The sequence below is a fragment of the Pristis pectinata genome, chromosome 4, assembly GCF_009764475.1.
Source record: "Pristis pectinata isolate sPriPec2 chromosome 4, sPriPec2.1.pri, whole genome shotgun sequence".
NCBI lineage: Eukaryota > Metazoa > Chordata > Chondrichthyes > Rhinopristiformes > Pristidae > Pristis > Pristis pectinata.
In genome coordinates, this window is record NC_067408.1 from 106,865,100 (window position 1) to 106,890,525 (window position 25,426).

The 25,426-nt window shown below is 40.4% G+C and overlaps 1 protein-coding gene across 1 annotated transcript in view; it reads left to right on the top strand.

The window, feature by feature from the left end:
- The first annotated feature begins 14,393 nt into the window (after positions 1–14,393).
- LOC127569690 (biotin--protein ligase-like) overlaps positions 14,394–25,426 on the top strand; it is a 94,174-nt gene continuing 83,141 nt past the window's right edge. The window contains exons 1-4 of the mRNA XM_052014490.1: positions 14,394–14,528; positions 17,238–17,400; positions 19,216–20,219; positions 24,338–24,520. Coding sequence (XP_051870450.1) covers positions 17,349–17,400; positions 19,216–20,219; positions 24,338–24,520 — 1,239 coding nt within the window. The 5' untranslated portion in view covers positions 14,394–14,528; positions 17,238–17,348. The remainder of the gene's footprint in view (positions 14,529–17,237; positions 17,401–19,215; positions 20,220–24,337; positions 24,521–25,426) is intronic.

Here is a 25,426-nt window from a genome sequence, read left to right on the forward strand (position 1 = left end):
ATGTTATGCTGCATCTGCTTTGTATTTGCTCACTCACTCACTCACTCAGCTTCAGAGAGAGATACAGCACAGTAACAAGCCCAGGGGCCCATGAGTCTACACTGACCATCACCGCCCATTTACACTCATCCCTTTTTTTTATTCTCTCCACATTCTCATCAACTCCACCCAGATTCTATCATTCACATACACACTAGGGGCAATTTACAGTAACCAACCCATACATCTTTGGGATGTGGGAGGAAACTGGAGCATCCGGAGGAAACCTACACCGTCACAGGGAGAAACTCCACACAGACAGCATCCTGGGTCAGAATTGACCCAGGTCTCTGGCTACTAAATCACTTTGAAGACAATTTGCATCCTCCTCACAAAACATAACCCCACTCAATTTTGTGTTATTGGAAAACCTAGAAATATTACATTTGTTTGCCACATCCAAATTATTAATATATATTGTGAATAGCAGAGGTCCAAGCACAGATTCTTACATTACCGACTAGTTACTGCTTGCCACCCTGAAAAAGACCTACTTATTCCTAAAAGCAACAGAATGCTGGAAGAACTTAGCAAGGGGGATAGGACAACTGCAAGACCTCATTGTAGGGTTGGTGGTGGTGGGATGTGGGCAGTCAGCCTTGTGAGGGCCTTTGTCTTCAGGGTGTTTAGTGTAAGGCCTATTCTCTCATACACCAGTTAATGATGACTGGGCTTGGCCTCCCAACGTGCACAAACATGAGTGTTTGTCTGCAAGTGGGACCTCGGTTGTCAATTCGTAGCACACAGACGATGCATGTGCACACATTTGAAGGCCAAATGTTATGTCACCAATGATTCCTTCAATTAAATATTTAATAAAATGAGCTGCACACTAAACTTCCTAAGATTTTTCACAAACCTGCCTTTGCTGCTCAATGCCATCTGTGATAATCAAGATCATGATGAATCCTTGGAAAATATGTATTACTTTCCATTATCCTGGAACCACTTGGCATATATTGATGAAGTTCACCAGTGCATCCAGTTCACTGCTGAGGAAAAGAATGGTCAAAGACCAAGATCTCAAATCTGGCACCAAGTTTATGGTCTGCTGAATCACCCTGCTATGTGGTTTGGTGACATAGACAACCTACAGAAGGCATCTCAAAGCATCTAAGTACCAAAGTCTTCCAAATCAATCATCAGGATAGTTGAAACCAATGTCAGCATCCCCTCCCAGGTCAGCATCCTCAACAATGAAGCTCCGATGAGCTCCACCAAATCCATTGGGTAGATCATATCATCTGCATGGCTGACACCAGACTTCAGAAACACCAACTCCATTCCCAGCCACCTGTAATGAAAATCAGAAAACTACCGGTGCTACAAATCTGAAATGAAAGTAGAAGTGCAGGGATAACTCATCAGGTCAGGCAGCATCTGTGGAAAGAGATGTTGATGAAGGGCCTACCACATGATATGTTAACTGTTTCCCCTTCCACAGGCGCTGCCCGACTTGCTGAGTGACAGAAGTGGAGCAGCAACGTTATTCTCCACTCTGACGGGGTGCCCATGAAGAAGGTGTTGAACGTACAGGTAGGCGGGATGGAGTTGCAAGGGGACGGTCCAGTCTACAGAAGGGGGTCGTTCATGCAGCGGAGTCCGGAACCGGCAGCGGAGGGAGGGACAGCGTTGGAAGGGGGCGGAGTTAGCTTTGGAGTGCGGGGATTGGTCGGCCCATCGAAGGGGCGGAGCTAGATACGGGGAGCGGCTATTGGTCATCCCCCACAGGGAGGGGCGGGGCTAATTTTGGAGAGCGTTGGGGGTTCGGTCTGCTGGCGGAGAGAGCTTTGAAGCGGGGGATTGGTCAGCCCCGCAGCGGGGGGGGGGGGGCTAACTCTGGAGCGCGGGGACTGGTCAGACCTGGAGGAGGCGGGGCTAATTCTGGAGCGTGGGGATTGGTCAGACCTGGAGGGGGCGGGGCTAATTCTGGAGCGCGGATTGGTCAGACCTTGAATGGGGGTGGGGCTAATTCTGGAGCGCGGGGGTGGGCGGAGTCAGCGTTGAGTGAAGGGGCGGCCGGGCTAATGTGGAGCGGTTGGGGACGGGTCCTGTGATCGCCATGTTGATCACGTTGTGCTACGTTTACCTGTGGCTTCGCTTCCAGAAGTGCTATGCCATGATCATCTGCCGGGCCGTGCGGCGTTTCCACCGCAGCGCCAGCTTGGCCTTCGTCGTCCTGCCGCCGGACACGACGCCAGGCCTCGGACTGGCAGCCCCGCAGCCTCCGTGGAGAAAGTGTGTGTGCGGCTGGCCGACAGGGCTTTCCTCCTGGCCGAGCCCCAGCAGGTGAACTGCTCCATAAGTAGTTTGTTACTGTGGTTAACTCGTCATTGAACTTGATGTGGTTACTTGTGTGTTGTTGTCGGGGCTTCCCTACCCGAGCTGCAGCTTTGGCACGGAAATTTCACTCGCCGCTAACAGGCGTGATGTTTTACTTGTGTACTCTGCCCTTTTGAACTTCTCCACTGTTTTATAGCGCATTTATATCTTTGGATATTAATTGGCCGTGGAGTTTTCTTTTCCCCGGACGTGATCAAGTATTACAATATAATAAGAATTGTATAAACTAATAATTGACCATTAAACAATGATTTCACCTCTTTCCCTTATCATTGCACAACCACTCCTGTGGTGTATATCAGTGTCAATGTGCCAAACAAATGTAGTGAAAACATAATTTAATGTCCAAGGTGACTAGATAACATCTGCCCTGTGTACCTGCGGTGTGTATTTAACTTGCCAACTTTTTTTCAAGTTCTCTCAATGAGTAAAAGTGGGGGCAGAGTCATATTTTGTGGGGAGGTGAATGCACTTTAAATAGGGCAAATTGAATGTGTAGTTGATGACTATTCTGTCTGGGTCTTACTAAACCTCACGGGTTTCCCTGTATATCAGATGTCCACATGTGCAAGACAGATCCATTGACAAGCTGAATCTATTTTAACAGATTATGTCTCAGTTGTTTCTTAATTTCAGAAGAACATTGAAAATAAAATACATTATTGGTAAATTTGTTTTGTTGTTTAAATTTATGATCCATGATAAGAATGCTGCAGGAAATGGTCCAAGAGTAGCTCACATGGACAGGTGTAATGTAATAGAGGTTAAAGGAAGTATGAGAAATTTATCTTTTTGAAACATGCAAGGTCTGAGTGGGATTGATAGGATGACCCTGAGAGGATACTTTACCTCTGTCCCTCCTTGAAGAGTTGTTTATATACTTGAGTTTAGCTTGATCAGTTTCAGTCTGAAAGTAATCAGTTCAGTTTCAGTACTGGCTTTATTATCTGTTTTGTAACTTATCAGCACCAAATGTTGTCTTGGAGTCATAAAGCTATACAGCATGGAAACAGGCCCTTCGGCCCAACTTGTCCATGCTGACCAAGTTGCTTAACTGAGTTAGTCCCATTTGCCTATGTTTGGCCCATATCCCTCTAAACCTTCCCTATCTGTGTAACTATCCAAATGCCTTTTAAATGTTGTTTTTGAATTCGTCTCCACCACCTCTTCTGGCAGCTTGTTCCATTTACTCTGCATCCTTTGTGTGAAAAAAGCTGCCCTCTGGTCCCTTTTTAAATGTTTCCTTCTCCCATGTTAAACCTATGCCCTCTAATTTTGGACTCCTCTACCTATACCCCTCATGATTTTATAAACCTCTATAAGGTCATCCCTCAGCCGCTTGTGCTCCAGGTTAAAAAAAATCCTAGCCTATCCAGCCTCTTATAACCCAAGCCCTCCAGTCTTGCTAACATTTTTGTAAATCCTTTTGCACCCTCTCCTGTTACATGACATCCTCCCTTATACACAGTGACCAGAACTGCCTCAATACTCCAAAGGTTGCCTTAACAACATCTTGTACAGCTGTAATGTAATGTCCTAACTTCTGTACTCAGTATTCTGACCGATGAAGGCAAGTGTTCCAAACACCTTCACTACCCAATGTCGCCACTTTTGAGAAACTGTGTTTGCACCACCAGGTCTTTCTGTTCTACAACACTCCCCAGGGCCCTTCCATTTACTGTGGAAGTCCTGTCCTAATTTGTCTCATCAAAATGCAAAACCTTGCATTTATTTTAATCAAAATCCATCTGCTATTCCTTGGCCCACTGGCTCAGTTGATCAAGATCACATTGTAATTTTGATGACCTTCTTCACTGTTTACTATATCACCAATTTTAGTGTCATCTGCAAACTTGCTAATCATGCCATCTATGTTCATCTATCAGTCCATTGATATGATCATATATTGTTTCGTCAACTGTTATGTCAGTACAATAACTTAATCGTACGTTGCTGCTTGTTTTATGGTTTTCCTTCTTGAGCTGTTTCGTGCGGTTTGCCATGTTGCTTTCCTAGATCCATTAGGTATACCCATGATGCTTGATTCACGAATCCATCTTTTGGAAGCCCCTGGCTACGGATTTTGTGTGGTATTGCACTGCAATGGATAGCACAGCAGCAATGTAAAATATTGAACTCCTCCACTGCAAGTTTTGCCTTAAAGTGATTGATGTTACTTGTAGACTTTGTTGTAATTATTTAAAATGTTAGCATGGGTCATTTGTTAATGTATCTTTTTAATGTAGTTTCCCAATACCATAACCAGATTGCACCTCGTACTTTTCTGTAGTTTGCTTTTAATCACTTTTAATATAAAATTCATCATATTATGATCACTGTTTCTTAAAACCACTTAACTACCAGCTGTTCAATTAACTTGTTCTGATTACAAAATACAAGATCTAATAGAGCCTGCTGGTTCATTAACATACTGATCAGAAAACTCGCCTTATACACTCCAAAATTTAATTCACTTTATATGATTTGCCTAGTCTTCATGTAGATTGAAGAACATGAATATTGTACAATCCTTGTAACATCCATGTCAAATTTGATTTACACTTTGCTCTACACCATTACTGTTTGAGAGTGTATACAACTTCTACCAATTTTTCTGCCCCTTTGTGTTTCTTAATGCCACCTTAATCAATCCTACTTGATTATTTGAGCTAGTATTTCCCATTCTACCCTTTCTAAACATTAAGTATCCTGGAAAATTTTATTCTAGCTTTGGTCACTTTCCAACTGTATGTCTGTAATGGGTATTTTCTTGTACCCATTTATTTTTATGTCCTTCATTCATCTACCTTGTTACAAATACTGTGTGTACTTTGATAAAGAGCTTTGAATTTTACTATACTTCCCTGCTCTGTTTCTGACTGGAGGTGCACTGTTGTGTTTTAATGCAATATTTCTTTCTGACAGACACAGGGTACATGTATTAGTGATAGTTAACATGAATCAATCCCTCATTTGTACAAATTCAACTTGCTGATTCTTATATTTATTGATCAATATAAAACACCAAAATAATCTTTGCTTTTTGATACCTTTTCTACATATGATGCTATTTGCATTTTATTGAAGGGAGAGGAAAATAGCATGATAATGTACTGTCCCAATTTAGTATGACAAGTGACGGGAACAAATACAAAACACAATTTTGTAGATTTGATGAAGATTGGAGAACTGAAGCATGAACGTTGCCAGATTAATGCTGAACATTGTGTTCTAGCCCATTTGGCTAGGTAGATATAATTGCAAAGGAATCACAATCCCTTCTGGCACTTGTGAAATAAAAATGCAGAAGCCACAGAAGGATGTTTTAAGAAGTAGCATCAATATTGGATAATTAATTAATTAACAATATCCAGCCAATGATAGAGTAACATTGAAAAGTCCATTGCACAACAATGGACAGCACAGCAACAGTATGAAAACCTTCAAGCTCCTCGATTGCAAGTTAGAAGTGCTTGCAGCTTTGGAGACCATCCAGGGAATCATAAGGTAAAAATTAAACTTGTTTAACATTTCCACATTGAAATATTATCGATTTTATTTCTAGTAATGCATATTTATTGGTCAACAGGATCCATTCTCCCTTTGAGTTTGGAAGAGGTAATTGTGTCTGAATCTGATGAATGTGGAGTTTACAAGTCTGACTACAGATACCTCTGCATCCTTGGGTATAGATGTGGACTTAAGAGATTTGTCCAGGACAGTTGATGATGACAGGTGAATGTGTGTGCTGCTAGTTGCTTTTTGCTTATCTTTAATTCTGCAAAGAATGGTAGGACAATGTTGAATACAGTGTCACCATGTGTATTGCAGGTGTAGAGCTAACAGGACCATAATGCATTGAAGATCAAGAATCTTTGGTGAGCCTAACAGCCAATCTGTAGTGAATGCAGTCATTGTACTGGTCAGCTATATTCAAACAAGAGCCCTGGAACACAGCTTGTTTCAAAATCTGCAGGAAGAGTAATCTGTGCAAGCACGTAATAGGATGGTGTTTAAAACAATTTTATCACAAAATATGTCTTTTATTGTGAAGTGGAAAAATATCGGTGGCAAAGCTCTTCATTGAGGGGTTGATTGGATATTTTGTATTTCTAGAATAATTAAGATTTCAAGAAGCTGCATAGGATGGATGGGCCTTGACAAAGCTACTTGAGCTATATCTCCCCTCTGATATGGCTCCTGATGAGTTGCCACATTTCCCCTTAAGCCACAGTTGAAAAGGAACTGCAGAAGTGTAATAATTGGAGCTTTGTAAGTTTGTCAGCTATTTCCAAATGACAGTGATTGGGTGTTCGTGGTGTTTTTTATTTTAAACCTGCTGCTGTCAGTTAATTGGAGGTGCAAATGAAATTGATTGAGCTTCAATGCAATGAGGTGGTGGTTTAACGTGGGGTCTCTTAAATACTTTTCAGAGGAGTTTTTGATTTGCAGGTTTATATTAGTAGCACGTGCTCGGGGGAACTGTCAAAAGGGAATCTGGAAATCCCATTTGTGGCTGTTGCTGATCATCTTTGGGATAATCTGATAATTGACAACTACATTGGTTCAGTGAATGAAGGCCCAGTGAAATACTCAGCTTAGAAATGGTTTTAATAAACTGATATGTAGCAAATGATTTTCCAATAAATGTTCATCTATTTTGAGCCCCACATCTTGAATGGAAAATTAATGTTCTGTAAAGGTTGTTCTTTGAATAAATATGTAAAATATATTTGAAAATAAAACCAGTTGTATTGGACTTGGTCTTTATGCTTTGGGTCAGTCAGAATTACAATTAATCACATGTGGTCCATTTACCACTTTCATTGTATGGATATAGTTCAAAAGTTGGATACATATCTGGCCCATAAGTCAGATTTCAAATTTTGAAAAATTAGGATCTGCTGTAAATCCCTTCATTTTGATAACAGTTCTTCTCTAATGGCCAAGCTTAATTTTATTGCCTGGAAACACAATGGTGCAAAAACACTCAGCAAGTCATCAATATCCTTTGTTTTTTTTAAAAAATAAAAGAAACATTTTGACATTTCAGGCAAACCCCTCAATGCTGATGAAGGATTATGCCTGAAGCATCAAGTCTGCAAATGCTGACATTGAAAACATACTACATCTTGTGTATTTGTTTCATACTTCCTGTATACACAGTTGTTTGCTTTCATACTACAAGGCAACATCAGTCAACACCTGTATCTACCAGCATCCCTGAATTATGGTAATATATATATTAAATTGGACCAGAACTTGATGACTGTACTCACTGCTGACATACAGAAAAAGAATAGACATCTGTGAATTTTTCGTAAGTGGTGTCTTGGTAGCAACTGGGGAAGCCCTGTGGAGGTACAGGACCTAATGCTGTGATGGGGCAAGCCATCCTAATTCTGAATCAGGAAATGGCTGAAAGCTGTATGTCAAAAGTTGGGTAAGCAGCCCAGATTTTTGAAAGTTCTCAAAGCAGTCAAGGACTGGATGTTTCTGAAGTAATCAAAAAGGATTAAAAATAATTTAAAAAGAAACCAAACACTTTAGTTGTTAAAATATAGTAATTTAAAAAAAAGGACATCTGCTTGAGTAACTTACAATCGGCCTCTTGCACCACCATTAAATAAAATCATGATTGATCGGGTCTTGGCTTCAACACCAGTTTTTCCACTTGTTCTAATGACTGTCAATCTATTCTGTGAACTACACCACAGCTTTCCGGGTAGAGAATTCCAAAGTCACAACCTTCTGAGATAAATTCTTCATCTTGGACTTAAGTGAGCAATCCTTTATTCTGAAACTATGCCCCCTCATTCTCTGATCCTCTGCCCAACCAGGGAAAGTATCCTCTCAGCATCCATTCTGTCAATCCCCCTTGGAATCTTATGTTTCAGTAAGTTCATTTCGCATTCATTGGAATGTATTAGAATGAAAGCTCATCTTCTTTTCATATATCAATCACTTCATCCCTGTGTCCCTGGAATCAACCTAGTAAATGTTCTCTATGTTGCCTCCAATACATATATATAATTTCTAAAATTTGGAGATTAAAACTATGTAGTATTCCAGCACCCTCAAGTTGCATTAAAACTTCTCTACTTTTGTGCTCTATATCCCTTGCAATAAAAACCAATAATCGCTGTACCTGCATGTCAATCCTTTGTTTAATGCACCCAGATGCAAGATCTCATTGTCCTCTAACATTTTGTTATTTCAAACCATTTAAATAATTTGCTTGCTTGTTTTTCCCTCCAATGTAGATAAATCCTTTTGCAGCCTCTGTGAAATCACAACTTTTTTACTTGGCTATCTTCATGCCATCATCAAACTTGGCTATATTATGCTTCATCCAAGTCATTAATATAGTTTGTAAATAGTTGAGGGCCCAGTGCTGAATCCTGTGGAACCTGACTAATTACCAATTGCCTGTTTGAAAATAACCCATTTACCCCACTTTGTTTTCTGTTAGTTACCTTGTGTATCTTCTTGTAGCTGCTCCTCTCCATTTGAAGTATCAAATTTTAGTTACTTCAGTGTGCTGGCAGATTACTCTGTATGAGAGTTGCAGGAAGTTAGTGCTCTGGTGCAGGTCTCTGTGGACTCCAGTATAGGAGCAGATGGGAAATTGGTGGTGAAGCTAAGTCACCAAGTTTGCTTGGAGTCTCAAGCTTCATGACAATGGGAGAGATGGATGTGGTAAAGTTAAGTATTTCCCAGAACAAAATGTTGCACTGCTTGATTTGAACACAACCACAGTTACCTATGTTCACCTTAGTATAAAATAGAACACTTGTCAGGCTGTCAGGCTTCATCTCACCAAGATCTTTCAGTCTTACTTTGCAGCAAACGATACATCTTTCCGATGCAGATTACAAGGGAAAGATACTGGGCCAGACCTTTCTGGGAAATACATAAAATTTACCACCTCCACCTATCCAATTGTCATGATGCTTGGGTCTCCCAAGAAAATGTTTATGCTTCCTTTCCTTTTTGACTAAACTTACAATATCTTTTGTCATTGAAGGTTCGCGAACCTTGCCATCCTTGTCTTTCATCATCATAGGAACTTGCTGGTCCTGAACTGTAATCAACTGGCCTTTATAAGACTTCCACATGTCAGATGTGGATTTACCATCAAACAGCAGCTCCCATTTACTTTCTCCAATTCATGCCTAATCAAAGTCAAAGTTGAGTTTATTGTCATCTGCACAAGTACATGTATGAACAGGTGCAATGAAAAACTTATTTGCAGCAGGATCACAGGCACATCACATCAAAGAAGCAGCATTCACAAGAAAAACATAAACATAAATTATACACAATTTTTATGAGAAAACACAATTAGAACAAAAAAAGACAAAGTCCATTGAAGTGCAAAGTGGTCATAGTGTTGCTATATTGGGGTAGTGATTGGGTTTGTGCAGGTTGGTTCAAAAACTGAATGGTTGAAGGGAAGTAGCTGTTCTTGAACCTGGTGGTGTGGGACTTCAGGCTTCTGCACCTCCTGCTTGATGGTAGCTGCGAGAAAATGGCATGGCTTGGATGGTGGGGATCTTTGATAATAGATGTTGCCTTCTTGAGGCAGTGCCTCATGTAGATATCACTGATGGTGGGGAGAAGTGTGTCAATGAGGTATTGGACTGAGTCCACTACTCTCTGCAGCTTCTTACATTCCTGCTCATTTGAATTGCTGTACCACACCGTGATACAACGAGTCAGGAGACTCTCAACAGTAGATTTGTAGAAGTTTGGAGTGTTCGGTGACATGCCAAACTCCTTAACATTCTAAGAAAATAAAGATGCTGGTGCGCCTTCCTTGTGATTGCATCTATGTGCTGGGCCCAGGAATTTAAAGCTGTTGACTCTCTGCACTGCCGATCCCCTAATGTAGATTGGCGCATGTTCACCCTCCTCCCCCTTCCAGAAGTCAACAATCAGTTGTATAACAATCAGTTATGATACCGTTATAATTAGCCTTCCTCCAGTTTAGCACTTTCACCCAAGTATTGGTCTTATCCTCATCCATAACTATCTTATAATTTACAAAATTATGATCACTGTTCCCAAAATGCTCCCCTGCTGAATCTTTGATCACCTGTCCAGGCTAATTCCCCAGAATAAGATCTAGTATGACCCCATCCCTAGTTGAACTATTGACATGTTGTTTCAAGAAACCCTCCTGGATACACCTAATAAATTTTGCCCCATCTAAGCCCCTGGCAAAAGGAGTCCCAGTCAATATAGGGGAAGTTAAAATCACTTATTACAGTAAATAACCCTGTTATTTTTCCATGACCTGTCTGCATTTCTGTTCCTCTAGCTCCCACTGGCTATCGGGAGGCCTATAGTGTAACCTTCTCATAGTGATTGCACCTTTCTTATTTCTGAGCTCTACCCATATGGCCTTGCTGGATGCGCCCTCCAAGATGTCCTCTTGTAGTGCAGCTGTGACATTCTCTGTAACCAGTAATGCAACTCTCCATTACCTCTTTTACATCCCTCTCTGTTAAGTCTGAAACATCTATACCCTGGGACATTGAGCTGCCAGCAATGTCCTTCTCTCAACCATGTTTCTGTAATGACAACAACATCGTAGATCCATGTACTAATCCAGGGTCTAAGCTAGTCTAGTTTATCTGTTATACTCCTTGCATTAAAGTAAATACATTTTTGGTAACATCCTTGTTTATGTACTGTAAATAGGAATAGAAATGGGCCTCTCTGCCCCTTGTCTGACTGGCTGCTCACTGAATTATTATTGTGTTGACTGGAAATGTAATGGATAAACTTTATTACAAAGAAGATTTCATTCTCTTTAATAAACAGTTCAGCTAGGATTTATTTTCTTGGAAAGATTAGTTTTGCTTCTGCTGTGGGCACCTACATCAGGCAATACTGGACCAATGAACACTGCCATTCATATTTTGAAATAAAACAGAAAATCTGGATAAACTTTGAAACCTTATTGAATGGCTTAGAAGGTGTATCTGTGCTCCTGATGCATAGTGGTATTATTCTTAAAGTTTAAAAAGATAAGTTGCTTTGATCCTCTTTATATGTTTAATGCTTTTAGACAGTTGAGGAGTCATAGAGTTATACAGCCCTTCAGCCCAACTCACCCATGTTGACCAAGATGTCTATCCAAGCTCGTCCCATTTGCCTGCGTTTGGTCCACATTTTTCTAAATCTTTTGCAATATTGTCATGCATAGAAGTGTTAAGCTTCTACAAAGTGTCAGCCTTGACGTCAAAGGATTATGGTGAATTTGAGACCCAATCTGGAGACCCTGAGCATCAAAATTTTGGGCTAACATTTTAGTCCAATACTGGCAATTTTTATGTGTGTGAGTGTGTGTATATGGTATTAAAACTGAGACTTTATCTGCCATCTCAGGTAAATTAAAAGATCCTATAGTACTATTTCAAAGAAGAGTAAGAGAATTGTCCTTGCTGTCTTGCCCAATGTTTCTCAATCAGCAGCTCTGCACAAAAAGATTATTTGATTATTATCCCACTGCTGTCTGTGGGCATTTGTTGCCATGTTTCCAACAACAAAAAATCCTTTGTGTAGATCACTTTAAAGTTCTTTTGGATGTTTTAAGGTTGTGCAAGATTTTTTATTATGAACCTCAAAAGCACTGGTAAAATTCCAGTCCTCTTGAATAGAGATCCATTTGTACTAAACATTGGTGCATGGAACACTGAGTCTCAACAGTTCATTGGATGTTCTAAAACTAGTTCTGGTATTTGTTTGATGTCCAGGGTAGAGTGTCGTCGAAGAAGTGTTGATGAGAAAGGATACCATTCACTGTAATTTGAAAGTTGCATATGTACTTTAGCTAGCAGGCTAAGACTGAATAAAGTCATCCCTTTGAACAAGTCTTTTAAGTATAGGAAACACGTAAAACAGACACAAGAAGCGCTGAACAAAGAGTTGAGTTTAAGAGGATTTTATAGATAGAGAGCAGCTTTTTTTGATTCTGAGAGAGGGCAATAGAAAGGCAGCGGGCTTAAGAGAAATTTCAGGGAGATGAATGAAGAATGGATGTCACGTGAGGTAAAAAGAGGTCAGAGTTAAGAATAACAGAATTCCAAGCGTACAAGTCTGAAGGAGATTATGTTTATTGGAGAAGGGGAGAGGGGGATGGGCAAGGCCTTGGAAAAATCCAAAGGTAAAGAATCATAGAGTCAATATTGTTATGGCACTGAAGGAGGCCATTCAACCCTTGGAGTCTATGCTGATACTTAACAGAGCAGTCCACGCAGACCAGAATTTCATATTTAAGTATTGACCAACTGCAAGTAATATGGACAACATGGTCATAGCTAGGCTACAGATTAGGATAAATGGAGGATGAAATGGCAGCAAAGAGAACATTGGAGCAAGGGAGTCTTCAGCTGATGACTGTGTGGGTTTCTGGAGTGAATGAGTTGAATTAAGGAATGTTAGGATGGTATAAGTAGGTGCCTAGTTGCAAAGTGAGGTAGGAAACTCGGATCAGGGATGACAAGGGGACAGAATCATGCCAAATCCAATTTGGTGAATTCCTTCTTTATCAGCCATCAGAAAAATAATGTTAAGTATCACATGACAATGCCACTAAGCAGTACTTAAACACCAGCAACCTACTTTCTGTTGCTCAGTTTATACTGCACCAGGACCAGTCAGCTTATTGCAGACTTAGTCCAAACACGAGCAATAGAGCTGATTTCCAAAGGTGAGGTCTTCCCTTGAAATCAGGGTATCATCTGACTGACGTTTCTTTACATCTTAAGTCATTGGGAAAGCTTTCTACAGGCTGGAATTACGTTGTGCACAAAGGTGAATGGTAAAGTTTCTTGGAAGTCATTCGTCTCAGCTCCAAGGTATCGCTGCAGGAGACTCTCAGGGCAGTGTCCAAAGCCCAAATTCTCTTCAGCTACTTTATTTATGACCCTCCCTCCACCATAAAGCTAGCAGTGGAAATAATATGCTGATGTCTGTACAATTTCATTCACATCTTCTCAGATGATGAAGTAATCTTTGCCTGTAAAGTACAGGAAATGTTCAGACACGGGATAGTGTGTGAACTGAACATTACTTGCCACAAGTGACAGGGAATGATCATCTCCAACAAGGGGGAACCTAACCACCTCCTCGCAGCATTCAATATCTCTCAGAGCAACATCTTGGAGGTGACTCTTGGTCAGACACTTGACTGAACAAGCCACACAAATAGTAGAATGATTAGATGGTGGGTATACTTCAATGGGTGACTTGCCACCTGACTCCCCAAAGTCCTTCCACAAACTACAAAGCACATGTTTTAGGATTGTCCTGGAATATTCCCCCAAAGATGAATGAGAACAGCTCCAATAACATTGAAGAAACTTGACACCATCCTTCTGCTTGTTTGTCACCCAGTCCACCCATCTGAGCATTTACTCCTTCCGCCACTGGTGCATTGGGGACTGCAATGTATACAATCCGCAAAATGCAATGCGACAATTTGTAAAAGCTCCAGCAACAGCACTTTTCAGGTTAACAACCTCTGCCACCTCGAAGAACAAGAGCATTATGTGCAAGGAGATGCCACCACCTGCAAGTTCCTTCTAACCTATATCATCCTGACTTAGTAATGTACTGCTGAGTCTAAATCCTGGAATTCCATCTGACAGCACTTTGAGAGCACATTCATCACAAAGTGGTGATTCAAATTTATCTTCTCAAAAGCAGACTGGGATAGGCAATGTATGCTAACCTTGCTCAAAATTAATTTAAAAATAAGCAATATGTGGATGTATATCATAGTGGAATGTTTGTGTTCCATTAAATGTTTACTTTTTTAGTTTTTCATTGATTATCTGCTTTACATGGGCATTTTCAATACTTTTTTTCTGATTTTTACTTTATCATCTTGGGTTATTTGTTTAGAGCCACCTATAAATTTTGTATCAGAAGTTAAAAGCTTTAAATTTCATTTTGTAATCTATGTTCTTTTTGTACTAACTTTTTAGCTTTATGATGACTTGAGTAAATGGTCACTGCTTGAGCCCAAGATAGCTAACTCTGAACATACTCGGTGTGGAAAGCAAGTAACCTTTCTGATAGAAGCTGCATTGGAAAATGTCAGTTTTGATCCTATCTCTATTCGTTCTGAAAAGGTAAGCAGTTGATTTTGTAAAAAAAACGTTATAATCGTGAAGGTCTTTTAAAACTAAAGTTTAAGTTTTGCCTGATTAAAATAAGCATTTTGAAACTCAGAGGGTGGTGAATTTCTGGAATTCTCTACCCTGGAGGGTTGTGGAGGTTAAATCATTTAAAGTGGAGGTAGATAAATTTTTTTAAAGTTTGGGGAATTGAGGACAATGGGGAAATGGTACAGGAGGGTTTGAGCCTGGGTTAGATCAGCCATGATCATATTGAATAATAAGGCAGGCTTGAGGGACAGGGAGGCCCATTTCTACTCCTATTTTCCTGTGCTTTTATGATAAAATAGTCCGAAGTCAGCATGGTTTCCTTAAGGGGAGATCTTGCCTGACAAATCTGTTGGAATTCTTTGAGGAAGTAACACGCAGAATAGACAAAGGAGAGTCAGTGAATGTTGTTTACTTAGATTTTCAGAAGGCCTTTGACAAGGTGCCGCACATAATGCTGCTAAACAAAATAGAAGCCAATGGTATTATAGGAAAGGTACTATCATGGATAGAAGATCAGCTGACTGGCAGAAGGCAAAGTGGGAATAAAGGGGCCCTTTTCTGGTTGGCTGCTGGTGACTAGTGGTGTTCCTCAGGGGTCGGTGTTGGATCCGCTATTTTTCATGTTATATGTTAATGATCTAGATGATGGAACTGATGGCTTTGTGGCCAAGTTTGCGAATGGTACAAAGATAGGTGGAGGGGCAGGTAGTGTTGAGGAAGCAGGGAGTCTGCGGAAGGACTTGGAACTTGGATTGGTTTGGAGAATGGTTAAAGAAGTGGCAGATGGAATATAGTGTAGGGAAGTGTATGGTCATGCACTTTGGTAGAAAGAATAAAGGCTTAGACTATTTTCTAAATGGAGAGAGAATTCAGAAATCGGAGGTGCAAAGGGACTTGGGAGTCCTAGTGCACAACTTCCTGAAGGTTGAGTCGGTAGTAGGGAAGGCAAATGCAATGTTAGCATTCATTTCGAGAGGACTAGACTATAAAAGCAAGGATGTAATGTTTATAATGGCTTTATACGGCATTGGTCAGACCACATTTGGAGTATTGTGAGCAGTTTTGGGCCCTATATTTAAGGAAGGATGTGCTGGCGTTGGAGAGGGTCCAGAGGAGGTTTACGAGAATGATCCCAGGGCTGAAAGGGTTAATGTATGAGGAGCATTTGATGGCTCTGGGCCTGTACTCGCTGGAGTTTAGAGGAATGAGGGGGGGATCTCATTGAAACCTACTGAATATTGAAAGGCCTGGATAGAGTGGATGTGGGGAGGATGTTTCCAATAGTGGGAGAGTCTAGGACCAGAAGGCACAGCCTCAGAATAAAAGGACATCTGTTTAGAACAGAGATGAGGAGGAATTTCTTCAGTCAGAGGGTGGTGAATCTGTGGAATTCATTGCCACAGATGTTTATGGAGGTCAAGTCATTGGGTAAAGTGGGGGTTGATAGGTAAGGACATCAAAGATTACAGGGAGAAAGCAGGAGAATGGGGTTGAGAGGGAAAAATAAATCAACCATGATCAAATGGCAGAGCAGACTCAATTGGTCGAATGGTCTAATTCTGCTCCTATATTTTATGGTCTTATGAAATAAAGTTCATCTTGTTTTTGCCGGGCTCTCTAAATATGTATAAGATAGTGGAATAAGAAGTCATAGTTTGTCCAAATGATAGAGTCTGAATGCTTTATAATATTGCTTGCTGATTCTTACCAAACATTTTCTCAGCTCCTTCCTACCTAAATAACAAGGAGAACATGCAAATTCCACACAGACAGCACCTGGGGTCAGGATTGAACCTGGGTCTCTGGTGCTGTGAGGTATGGGCTCTACTAGCTGCACCATTGTGCCACTCTCTAATTTTGCCCTCATGTCTTCTGGTGGATAAGCCTTAAACTCTGAATTCTTCCTCAAAACCTTTACATCTCTTTATTCTTCTTGGAACATGTCATAGCCTACTGCTTTGTCCCAAATCTGCCATCCCAAATCTTTTCTGTGTCATTGTGCCAAATTTGGTTTACTTAAAAAAAAATCCTGTTAAATGCTAAATAATGCTTTAATACCTTAAATATGTTACATAAATGCAGATTGTTACCACCTTGGGATGTTTTCCTTTTGTGATCTACGGAGTTTTTAGGGAATCATTCCTAATATGCATTAGTATATGATCTTTACTCCCTATTTCCCCAACACAATGCACTCAAATAAATCAGTCTGTCTTGGAAATTCAGGGCAGTTACAGATTTATTTACCGTGACAGTGCCTGAACACAGTGGGCCTGAATCTCCGCATTCAACTGGGGAATGGCACTTGTAGAAAAACATGATCATAGAGTGAGGCACAAAACTGGGTCCTGTATTAATGAAACTTGAATTAATATGTTTTAATGCAAAATCAGTACATTCTTTACATAATACCGTTAGTTTATTCTCTCAAGTTTTTTTAGTACTCTCAGCGCAACTAGCCAGCTGCCCTGCTGTTTATTCTTTTAGAAGTTCAATATGGGCATGAATATAAGATGCCTGCTATTTCTCTTCACTTAAATGCAAGGATCACACACTGATAATGAGCAAGACCTGCAAACACTGCTGCAGGTGACAGCGAAGTGGTCATATTATGTTTGACTGAATGTGGTGATTGTTTAAAGCTGTATCTTATTACAAACTTGTTTCTCATAGGTTTTAAAATACACTGACTTGTGCACACCACTGGCATATTTACTTGGAGATCCCTACAAGTTAATTGCTGAAACAAACGTGGATGATTTTAGCAGGCTTGGAGTAGCCTTCATGGAGAACAGACTGCAAATGGATGAAAGAATGGTGCCTCAAAAGATTGTTTGTGAGTGTCTTTTGCTTTCACTTTGGTATTAGCTTTCAGTCTTTTAATTGCATTTAATGCACTTATTTGAAGTTCATTGAGTTAGCCTGTCACTCTTTAGGCAGATTCTTTCATGAATTCATTGCAAATAACTTTGCATTGACATGATATCTGCCAACCAGAGAAATAATCTCTATCTAATTTTCAAACATTAAGTTGTAATAAGAACTGTATATTTAATCCATTTTGATAATATGTTGTAAATAAACCTATTTTTAGAACAAGGCGGTCATAACCATGACTTAATGTGGTTATTTCCCAGGTAGTTTCTTTTCAAAATATGAATGGTTATCGCATTACAGGATCGACCTGTAGGAGCCACTAGGTCTCTACTTATGTTGAAATGACATTAAATAAAAGTTGGTGCACTGCCTTACACCCAGCTTTAAGCTGGAGCTTTCTTCCTTTCTTAAGAGTGGTAAATGATCACAGGGTACAAATTCATAGATGTCAGCAACTTCCTATGATTCTGCCCAGCTGGATATTTACGTTTGAGCATCAGCAGTTAGTATGAACTGAGAGGCATTGTGATCAATTCTGACACATGCTCCACCCACACAAATAGGTACATGCAGTCACATCTTATTCCACGATGAATAAGTAGTGTGGCCGTTTGTCTCAGTGTCACTGTGGCTGAGTACAGGTGATAAGACTCAGAGAGCTGTGCAGCACAGAAATGAGCCCTTCACCCAACTTGCCTATGCTAACTGTGATAGCTATCTACACTAATGCTTCTGCTCCTTTCCTGTCCTATGCTAATCCCTCTGCTCCCTTCCTATCCAAGTACCTGTCCAAATGCCTTTTAAATATTGTAATCTTATCTGTCTCTAACACTTCCCATGGCAGCTTGTTCCATATAACCACCACTCTCTGTGTGAAGTACTTGTCCCTCAGATCTCTTTTAAATTACTCCCCTATTACCTTAAAGCTCTGCCCTCCAGTTGTAGACTCCCTTACCTGAGGAAAAGTTATAAGGTGGTGATAGTTATTTAGCATTAGTTATTTAAGTAAGATTGTTATCTAAGTAATTATCACTTAATGATAGTTATTTCTTTGTTTGAACTTTGGCTGATGTTACGATGAATCTTTGAAGAATGTGCATTCATTCCTAATGTTCATGAAATCGGTAGTGAGTTTTATATAATTAAAGGGATATGGTCTTCCTGAAGAGAGAGAGAGAGAGAGCCCAGAGAAGTGTGTATCAGTCATGTCACTATAAAATTGTGTGTAAGTGGTGTGATTTTAAGTTTAAACATAGAAGTCATTGTGCAATTGGCAAACTTGTTTACTTATAAACATTAGTAAGCTCTACTCTATTAAACTGGTTTCTGTAAGGCTGATGATTACTACTACACAAAACTTTTTAAAATATTTACTGATAAAAAATGAAACTTAACTGTAAAATAAATTAAGATGAGTGTTTAGGGTGAATACTATCATATCTCCCAGTAGGAGATGAGAAAATTAGATGGAGAACCATAGTATAGGTACTGTTGTGTTGCTTCTGTTTGCCCCTCAAGACTTGCATGAACCATTTAAGAGCAAATCAGGGGCATATATCACTGTCATGCAGATGAGAAAGAAACAAGGTTTTTTTCTGTAAAATGAGCAAATTTCCACATTTGAGCTCATTCTAAAACATCTCCCTTAATCTTTGACACTATTGGAAAATGCTTGGTGGGACCTTAGTTTATTTCACTAATTATGATTTGCTTTTCAGAATACATAATATTCCCACTCCCATATTTATTTCAGGTATTTATGTATTTCTTTCAGCTTTACAGCTTAATGAATCAGTTCAAGTGAAGTTGCTGAAATCAAATGCTGTGTTTGAGAAAGAGAGCAAGAAACCGGGACATTCCCAGATCCAAGGTGGTGCAGTTGAAACTTCATCTAAAGATATTTCCAGTAATCCAACGAATGAGCCAACTGTGGGTTCATTTGGTGCTTGCTATAGTGCAGTTAATTCTGGGCCCCAACAACAAGATAGGAATGAAATGATAGTTCATATTAAAGACCTCCATGCATCCCAAGAAGGAATGGAACTCGAAGATCATCAGAGCCATCATCTTCACCTTGCCAGTTGCTCTGAGTGTTTGGAGTTAGAAAACAGCACTATTGAATCAGTCAGATATGCCTCAGCAGAAAATCTACTGGACCTCTCTGATGACTATTGTGGAAGCTCTGATGAAACAATAGTTGGAGAGGACAATTTATTGGAAAACACAAGGCAAAGTAACAAAAGTGGGAAGCCTCCCAATGTGTTGATATATGTTGGATCTCATTGCAATCAGGACTTGAAGAAGTTTCAGCAAGTAAAGTCTGTCCTGGTGGATTGCCTTGACAATGATAGGTATGCTATCTATCCTCTTCTAGAAGAACAGATCCTGAAGGAGCCTTGGGCTGATAATTCTTTGTTACTGGTTGTGGCCTGTGACCAGCCAGTGTCAGAACAAATTAATAGACAATTCATGAGTTACTTGTCCAAAGGTGGGAAGATCTTGGGACTCTGCACATCATTTTGTTTTGGTGAGATCAAAATATCTCATAAAAATGAATTGAAGGAAAAGATCCACAAGTTTTGCTTCACAAAATCTGATGGCACAGATGTAACCCTGGATGCTTTTACCAGTGGCAAAGTGTTTTTAAGAGAGATTAATAGCACAGAGGATGCCACAGAAGATCTTGAGCTATGGGGGAGTTTGACTGATCTTGAAAAAGAAATGGTGATCATACGTTTACCCTATGGAGAAAATGGAGGAGAAGCTGTTCTCTGCCAGGTAATTAAAAAAAAAAATTATAAGAAATTGCTTTCCTTGTACTTACATTAATGTTATTCATTATTTTTCCACATTCCTGTTGGTAAGTTCCCTGATTCACAATCTACCTTGTTCACAATCTATCTTGTTGTGACCTTGCACCTTATTGTCCACCTGCACTGCACTTCCTCTGTAGCTGTGACACTTTACTCTGTACTGTTATTGTTTTTACCTATACTACCTCGATGCACTCTGTACTAACTCAATGTAACTGCACTGTGTAATGAATTGACCTGTACAATTGGTATGCAAGACAAGTTTTTCACTTTACCTCGGTACAAGTGACAATAATAAACCAATACCAATAATTGATGGTCCATCCTTTTAAACATTAAATGATTCTTTGTAAGAGGATGATCCTCAAGTTAAGGTCTTGAATTGGGGAAAGGCTTATTTTAATAGGTTGAGATAACCTGGTGAGAATAGTTGGGAGCCGATGCTTGTGGGTTAATCAACAGCTGACAAGTGGGAGTCTTTTGAAAGCTAATCAATAAGAGTTCAGGGCCAGAAAGTTCCGGTAAGGATGACAGGTTTGATCAGGAAAAAAAAGGAAACATATGACAGGTATAGGCAAGTGGGATTGAGGGAACCTCTTAGAATATGTAGAAGGGAATTTATGAAAGAAATTAGGAGGGAAACAAGGGGCATTGAAATGTCCTTGACAAGTAAGATTAAAGGGAATCCCAAGACATTCTATAAGTGTATCGGGAGCAAAAGGGTAGCCAGAGAAAATGTGGGTCTCCTAAGGGTCAAAAGGAGTAATTTGTGTGTGGAGCTAGATGATGGAGGCTAGGTCTTAAATGAATACTTCTTGCCAAGGAGAAGGGCATGGAAGATAGTGAGTTCAAGGAGGGGTACCTCGATAATCTGGAGCGGGTCAGTATTAAGGAGAAGGTGTTGGATGTCACAGGATATATAAGGGTTGATAAATCCCAGGACTGGATGAGATCTATCTCAGTTGCTCTGGGAAGAAAGGGAGGAGGCAGCTGCGGCTCTGATAGAGATTTTTGCACCTTCATTAGTCATAACCGGAAGACTGGAGGATAGTTAATGTTCTTTTATTTAAGAAGGGCAGCAGGGAAAAGGCAGTGAACTACAGGCTGGTGAGCCTTACGTCAGTGGTAGGGAAGTTACTGGGGAAAATCCTGTGGGATAGGATTTATGTACATTTGGAAAGGCAGGGTCTGATCAGGAATATCCTGCCTTTTTGTGGGGGAAATCATTAATTTGATGGAGTTTTTTTTGAGGAGGAAACTAGGAAGATTGATGATCCCACATGGTAGGCTGGTCCAGAAGGTGAAGCAACATGATCCAAGGAGAGCTGGCTAATTAGATCCAAAATTGGCAGAAGATAGTTGCTGAAAGATGCTTTTCTGATTGGAATTCTGTTACCAGTGGTGCACCACAGGGATCTGTGCTGGGACCTTTGTTATTTGCGATTATGTATTAATGATTTGGATGTGAATATAGGAGGTATGATTGGGAGGATGACACAAAAGTTGGTGGTGTTGTGGATAGTGAGGAAGGTTGTCTGAGGCTACAACAAGATACAGATCAGATGGAGACTTGGACGTTGCTTTGGCAGATGGAATTTAATCCTGACAAGTGAGAGGAGATGCATTTTGGGAAGTCAAATGGGGTAGCATGTACCTATATAGTAAGTGGTAGGGCACTGAGGAATGTTGATCAACAGGGGATCTTGGGGTTCAAGTCCATAGTTCCCTGAAAGTGGAAACACAGGTAGATAGGGTGGTGAAGAAGGCATATGCCATGCCTGCCATCATAGGGTGGGGCATAGAATATAAAAGTTGGAATGTTATGTTGCAACTTTACAAAAGATTAGTTAGACTGCACTTGGAGTGTCGTGTACATTTCTGGTTGCCACACTATAGGAAGGATGTGGTTGTGCTGGAGTCACCTGGACTTGCCTATCACCTGAACTCGCCTATCACCTGCCTGTATGTGCTCCTCCGTCTCCCCCCACCTTCTTATTCTGGCTTCTGCCCTCTTCCTTTCCAGTCCTGATGAAGGGTCTCGGCCCAAAACATAGACTGTTTATTTCCCTCTGTAGATGCTGCCTGATCTGCTGAGTTCCTCCAGCACTTCTTGTGTATTTCACTAGGATGTTGCCTGGGTTGGAGGGCTTTAGTTATGGGGAGAGATTGGATAGGCTGGGTTTGTCTTCCCTGGAGCAAAGGAGGCTGAGGGGTGAGCTGATAGAGGTACATGAAATTATAAGAGGCTTAGATAGGAAGGATAGTCAGAATCTCTTCTGCATGGTGTGGGTATCTAAAACAAGAAAACATAAGTTTAAGGTGAGAGGAAGAAGTTTTAAAGAGGGTTTGAGAGGAAAGTTTTTTTTACACAGAGTGGTTGGTATCTGGAACTCACTGCTAAAGGAGGTGGTGGAGTCAAATACAGTCACCTGGTTTAAGAGACATTTAGACAGGCAATTAAAAAGGAAAGGCATAGAAGAATACATACCTAATGGGGGCAAATGGGATTTGTGCAGATGGGCAAAAGGTGGACATTGCTGTGGTGGTGTACAGCTCGAAGGCTCAATTACTCTAATCTTCATATATTTTTCTGCCGGCTTAAATGCATTTCAATCATGCCTTTCATGACTTTTGGACATCCCAAAACACTTTACAGCAATATAATGCATTTGTTGCCATTTTATAATATAGTCTTAATGTTAATTCTATGATTGTGTCATTGACATTGACAGCATAGCAGGAATAATTCCCCTTATTGTTCTGAAATAACACTGAGATATTTTTCATCCACTTTAAAAATTACATGGAGTCTTGGTTAAACATCTTCAAAAGATGGAATCTCTGGCACTTTTGTACTCCATCTACTGGGCTGTAATGCTGAGCCAAAATTTTTGACTTATACCTGGAACTTGTATGCTCTCATCAACTTAGATTATTCCAGCGTCTGAAGGTCATCTTTTTCAGAACTAATCAAGTCAGAAAAAGGAGGCAATGAATAAAAGGAAAGCTGGAGAGCTATTACTACACCACTTTTGCATTGTCAATTTATAGCTTATTAGAGATACTTAGAGTAATTTTATATGCTGAGTGACAATGATGGCTGAGTGAGATGCTTCTGGTACTGCAGAATGGATCTACCTCTTTTAACTGGAAATGGCACTGCTATGACCCATCCGCAGATCACTGGGAGACAGGTCTGCGAACATTGAGCATCACTGATTCTCCTGAGGTTTGGGTTAGGCCACCGGCTTTGGCAACATAACTGTTCGGGCTGTGGGGTAGGGGGATTGGCAATTGGGAAGCAACCATGAAGAGGATGAATGATGGCAGTCAGGGGGAGGCAGCCTCAGAGCTGGCAGCTGGATAGTCCAGGGAGGCGAGGGTAAGGAAGTGGGACTGCTGTAGAGAGCTGGCAATTGAGAGAGAAAGGATGGGGGGAGAGGACCAAGGGGAAAATGGCTGATTTAAACAGAGGAAGCTGAGGTTAGTGGGTGGGGGGGGGGGGGGGCAACTAAGGAGTTGGAGAGCTGAGGGAGGCAGTTATAGGAAAGGGAGCAGAGGTAGGAAGATGAGGGTGGGAATAAAGGAGGAAGGGGATCAGGCTAGGAAAGGGTGATGGAGGCAGAGTGGGTAAGATCAAGTTTGTGTATGTGTGCGTGCGCACAAGCACCCTTGTCTTTAGTCATCTTGAACCTCCTCGCTGTTGGACTGAGATCTCATTCTGTCAAAGCCATGTAGTGGGTGGTGTACAACAGCCACCCCATATGAAAAGAATTCACACACCGCTCCACTCCTCAAAACTGAAATGGAAACAAGTCATCCTTGTCTCCATTATAGTGCCTGAGAAGAACAAAGTACTACAGATGGATTGGGAGCAGGTTGCTTGACTCTGCAGCTGTAGACAATATGTAGTTTGAGGAGACCAGAGTGGAGGAAAATTAGAGGTGGTATGGGAAAATATTAAATCGAAGGCAAATATCCTCCCTGAGGAAATCCAGTACACAATGTATAATGCATGACAGAGATTTCTAAGCTCATATTCATGAATAACTGATTATTTTTTTGGTTGTAATGCGTATATAGGTTCACCTTGAAATCCCTCCTGAGTCAACCGAGATCCATGTGCAAGAGGATTTCAGAACACTTAAACAGAGCAATGCACTACGATATGAAGTACTTACAGAAATCCTGAAACATTTAGAACTTAGCTGTGGACTTTCTGAAATGCCATCTTTGACACCAGTGTATCTGTTGACCAAGGCAGAGGTAAAGATATTTTTCTGTAGCAAAGGGTTCTCTTGGGGAGAAAAGATACAAAAACTTCACAAATAATTATATCAAGATATTTTGGTTTGAACTTTTTGATTAAGTTTGTGGAGTAAAAGTTATTTTTGGCTATTTTCTGTTCAGAGTTACAGAATATCAGCTCTTATAGAAATCCTTGGGTGGATTTATACTGTGGCCAGTTGACCAGGGCAGAGTATTTTTCATTTGGGACCAGGGTGAAAATCTGGGTTGTGAATGCATAATCTTCCCTAGCACTGTCATTGCTAACCAGAGCTAATCGCTAGAATGCTACACTGCAGGACTAATATGCTGTTGTACTTCCGATTTACATGGGCTTTTATATATTGTATTGCAAAATGTGACAATGTTTTGTCAAGAAAATGCAACTTCATTCGCTTAAAAGATCCTTTGCATTCTAATCAATCTTTGTAGGAAGTAAGTTGGATTGTCAATGTTTTTCACTCTGCTAAAAACAGCCTTTCATTTTGTAACTCTAGGTAATTAATTTCCTTTTACAAACAAAAGAACAACTTTTAGTTAGGGAGGGTGCATTGTTTTCCCTCCGTTTTCTCTATTATGACCTTGATGGGCTACACACTTTACTGTGTTGGAGAATATGGGGGAAATATGCATTTTCTGAGCTGGTTATGATCCTTCCTTCAGTGTCTCAAAGGAAAACAGGTGAAATCCTTTCTCTTTGCTGCTCCAATCCAAAATGGCGTCAACCAGCAGTCAGGGTGTTGCATTGAGGAAATTATTTGAATGCATCATTAATACCTTTGCATTGTTATTTGTCCTTTATAATTCAAGTATCTTTTAAAGATGAGTTGAGTTTGTAACTCTAGTTTACCATCTGGTGGTAAAGTATAGGGACAATTATATTTG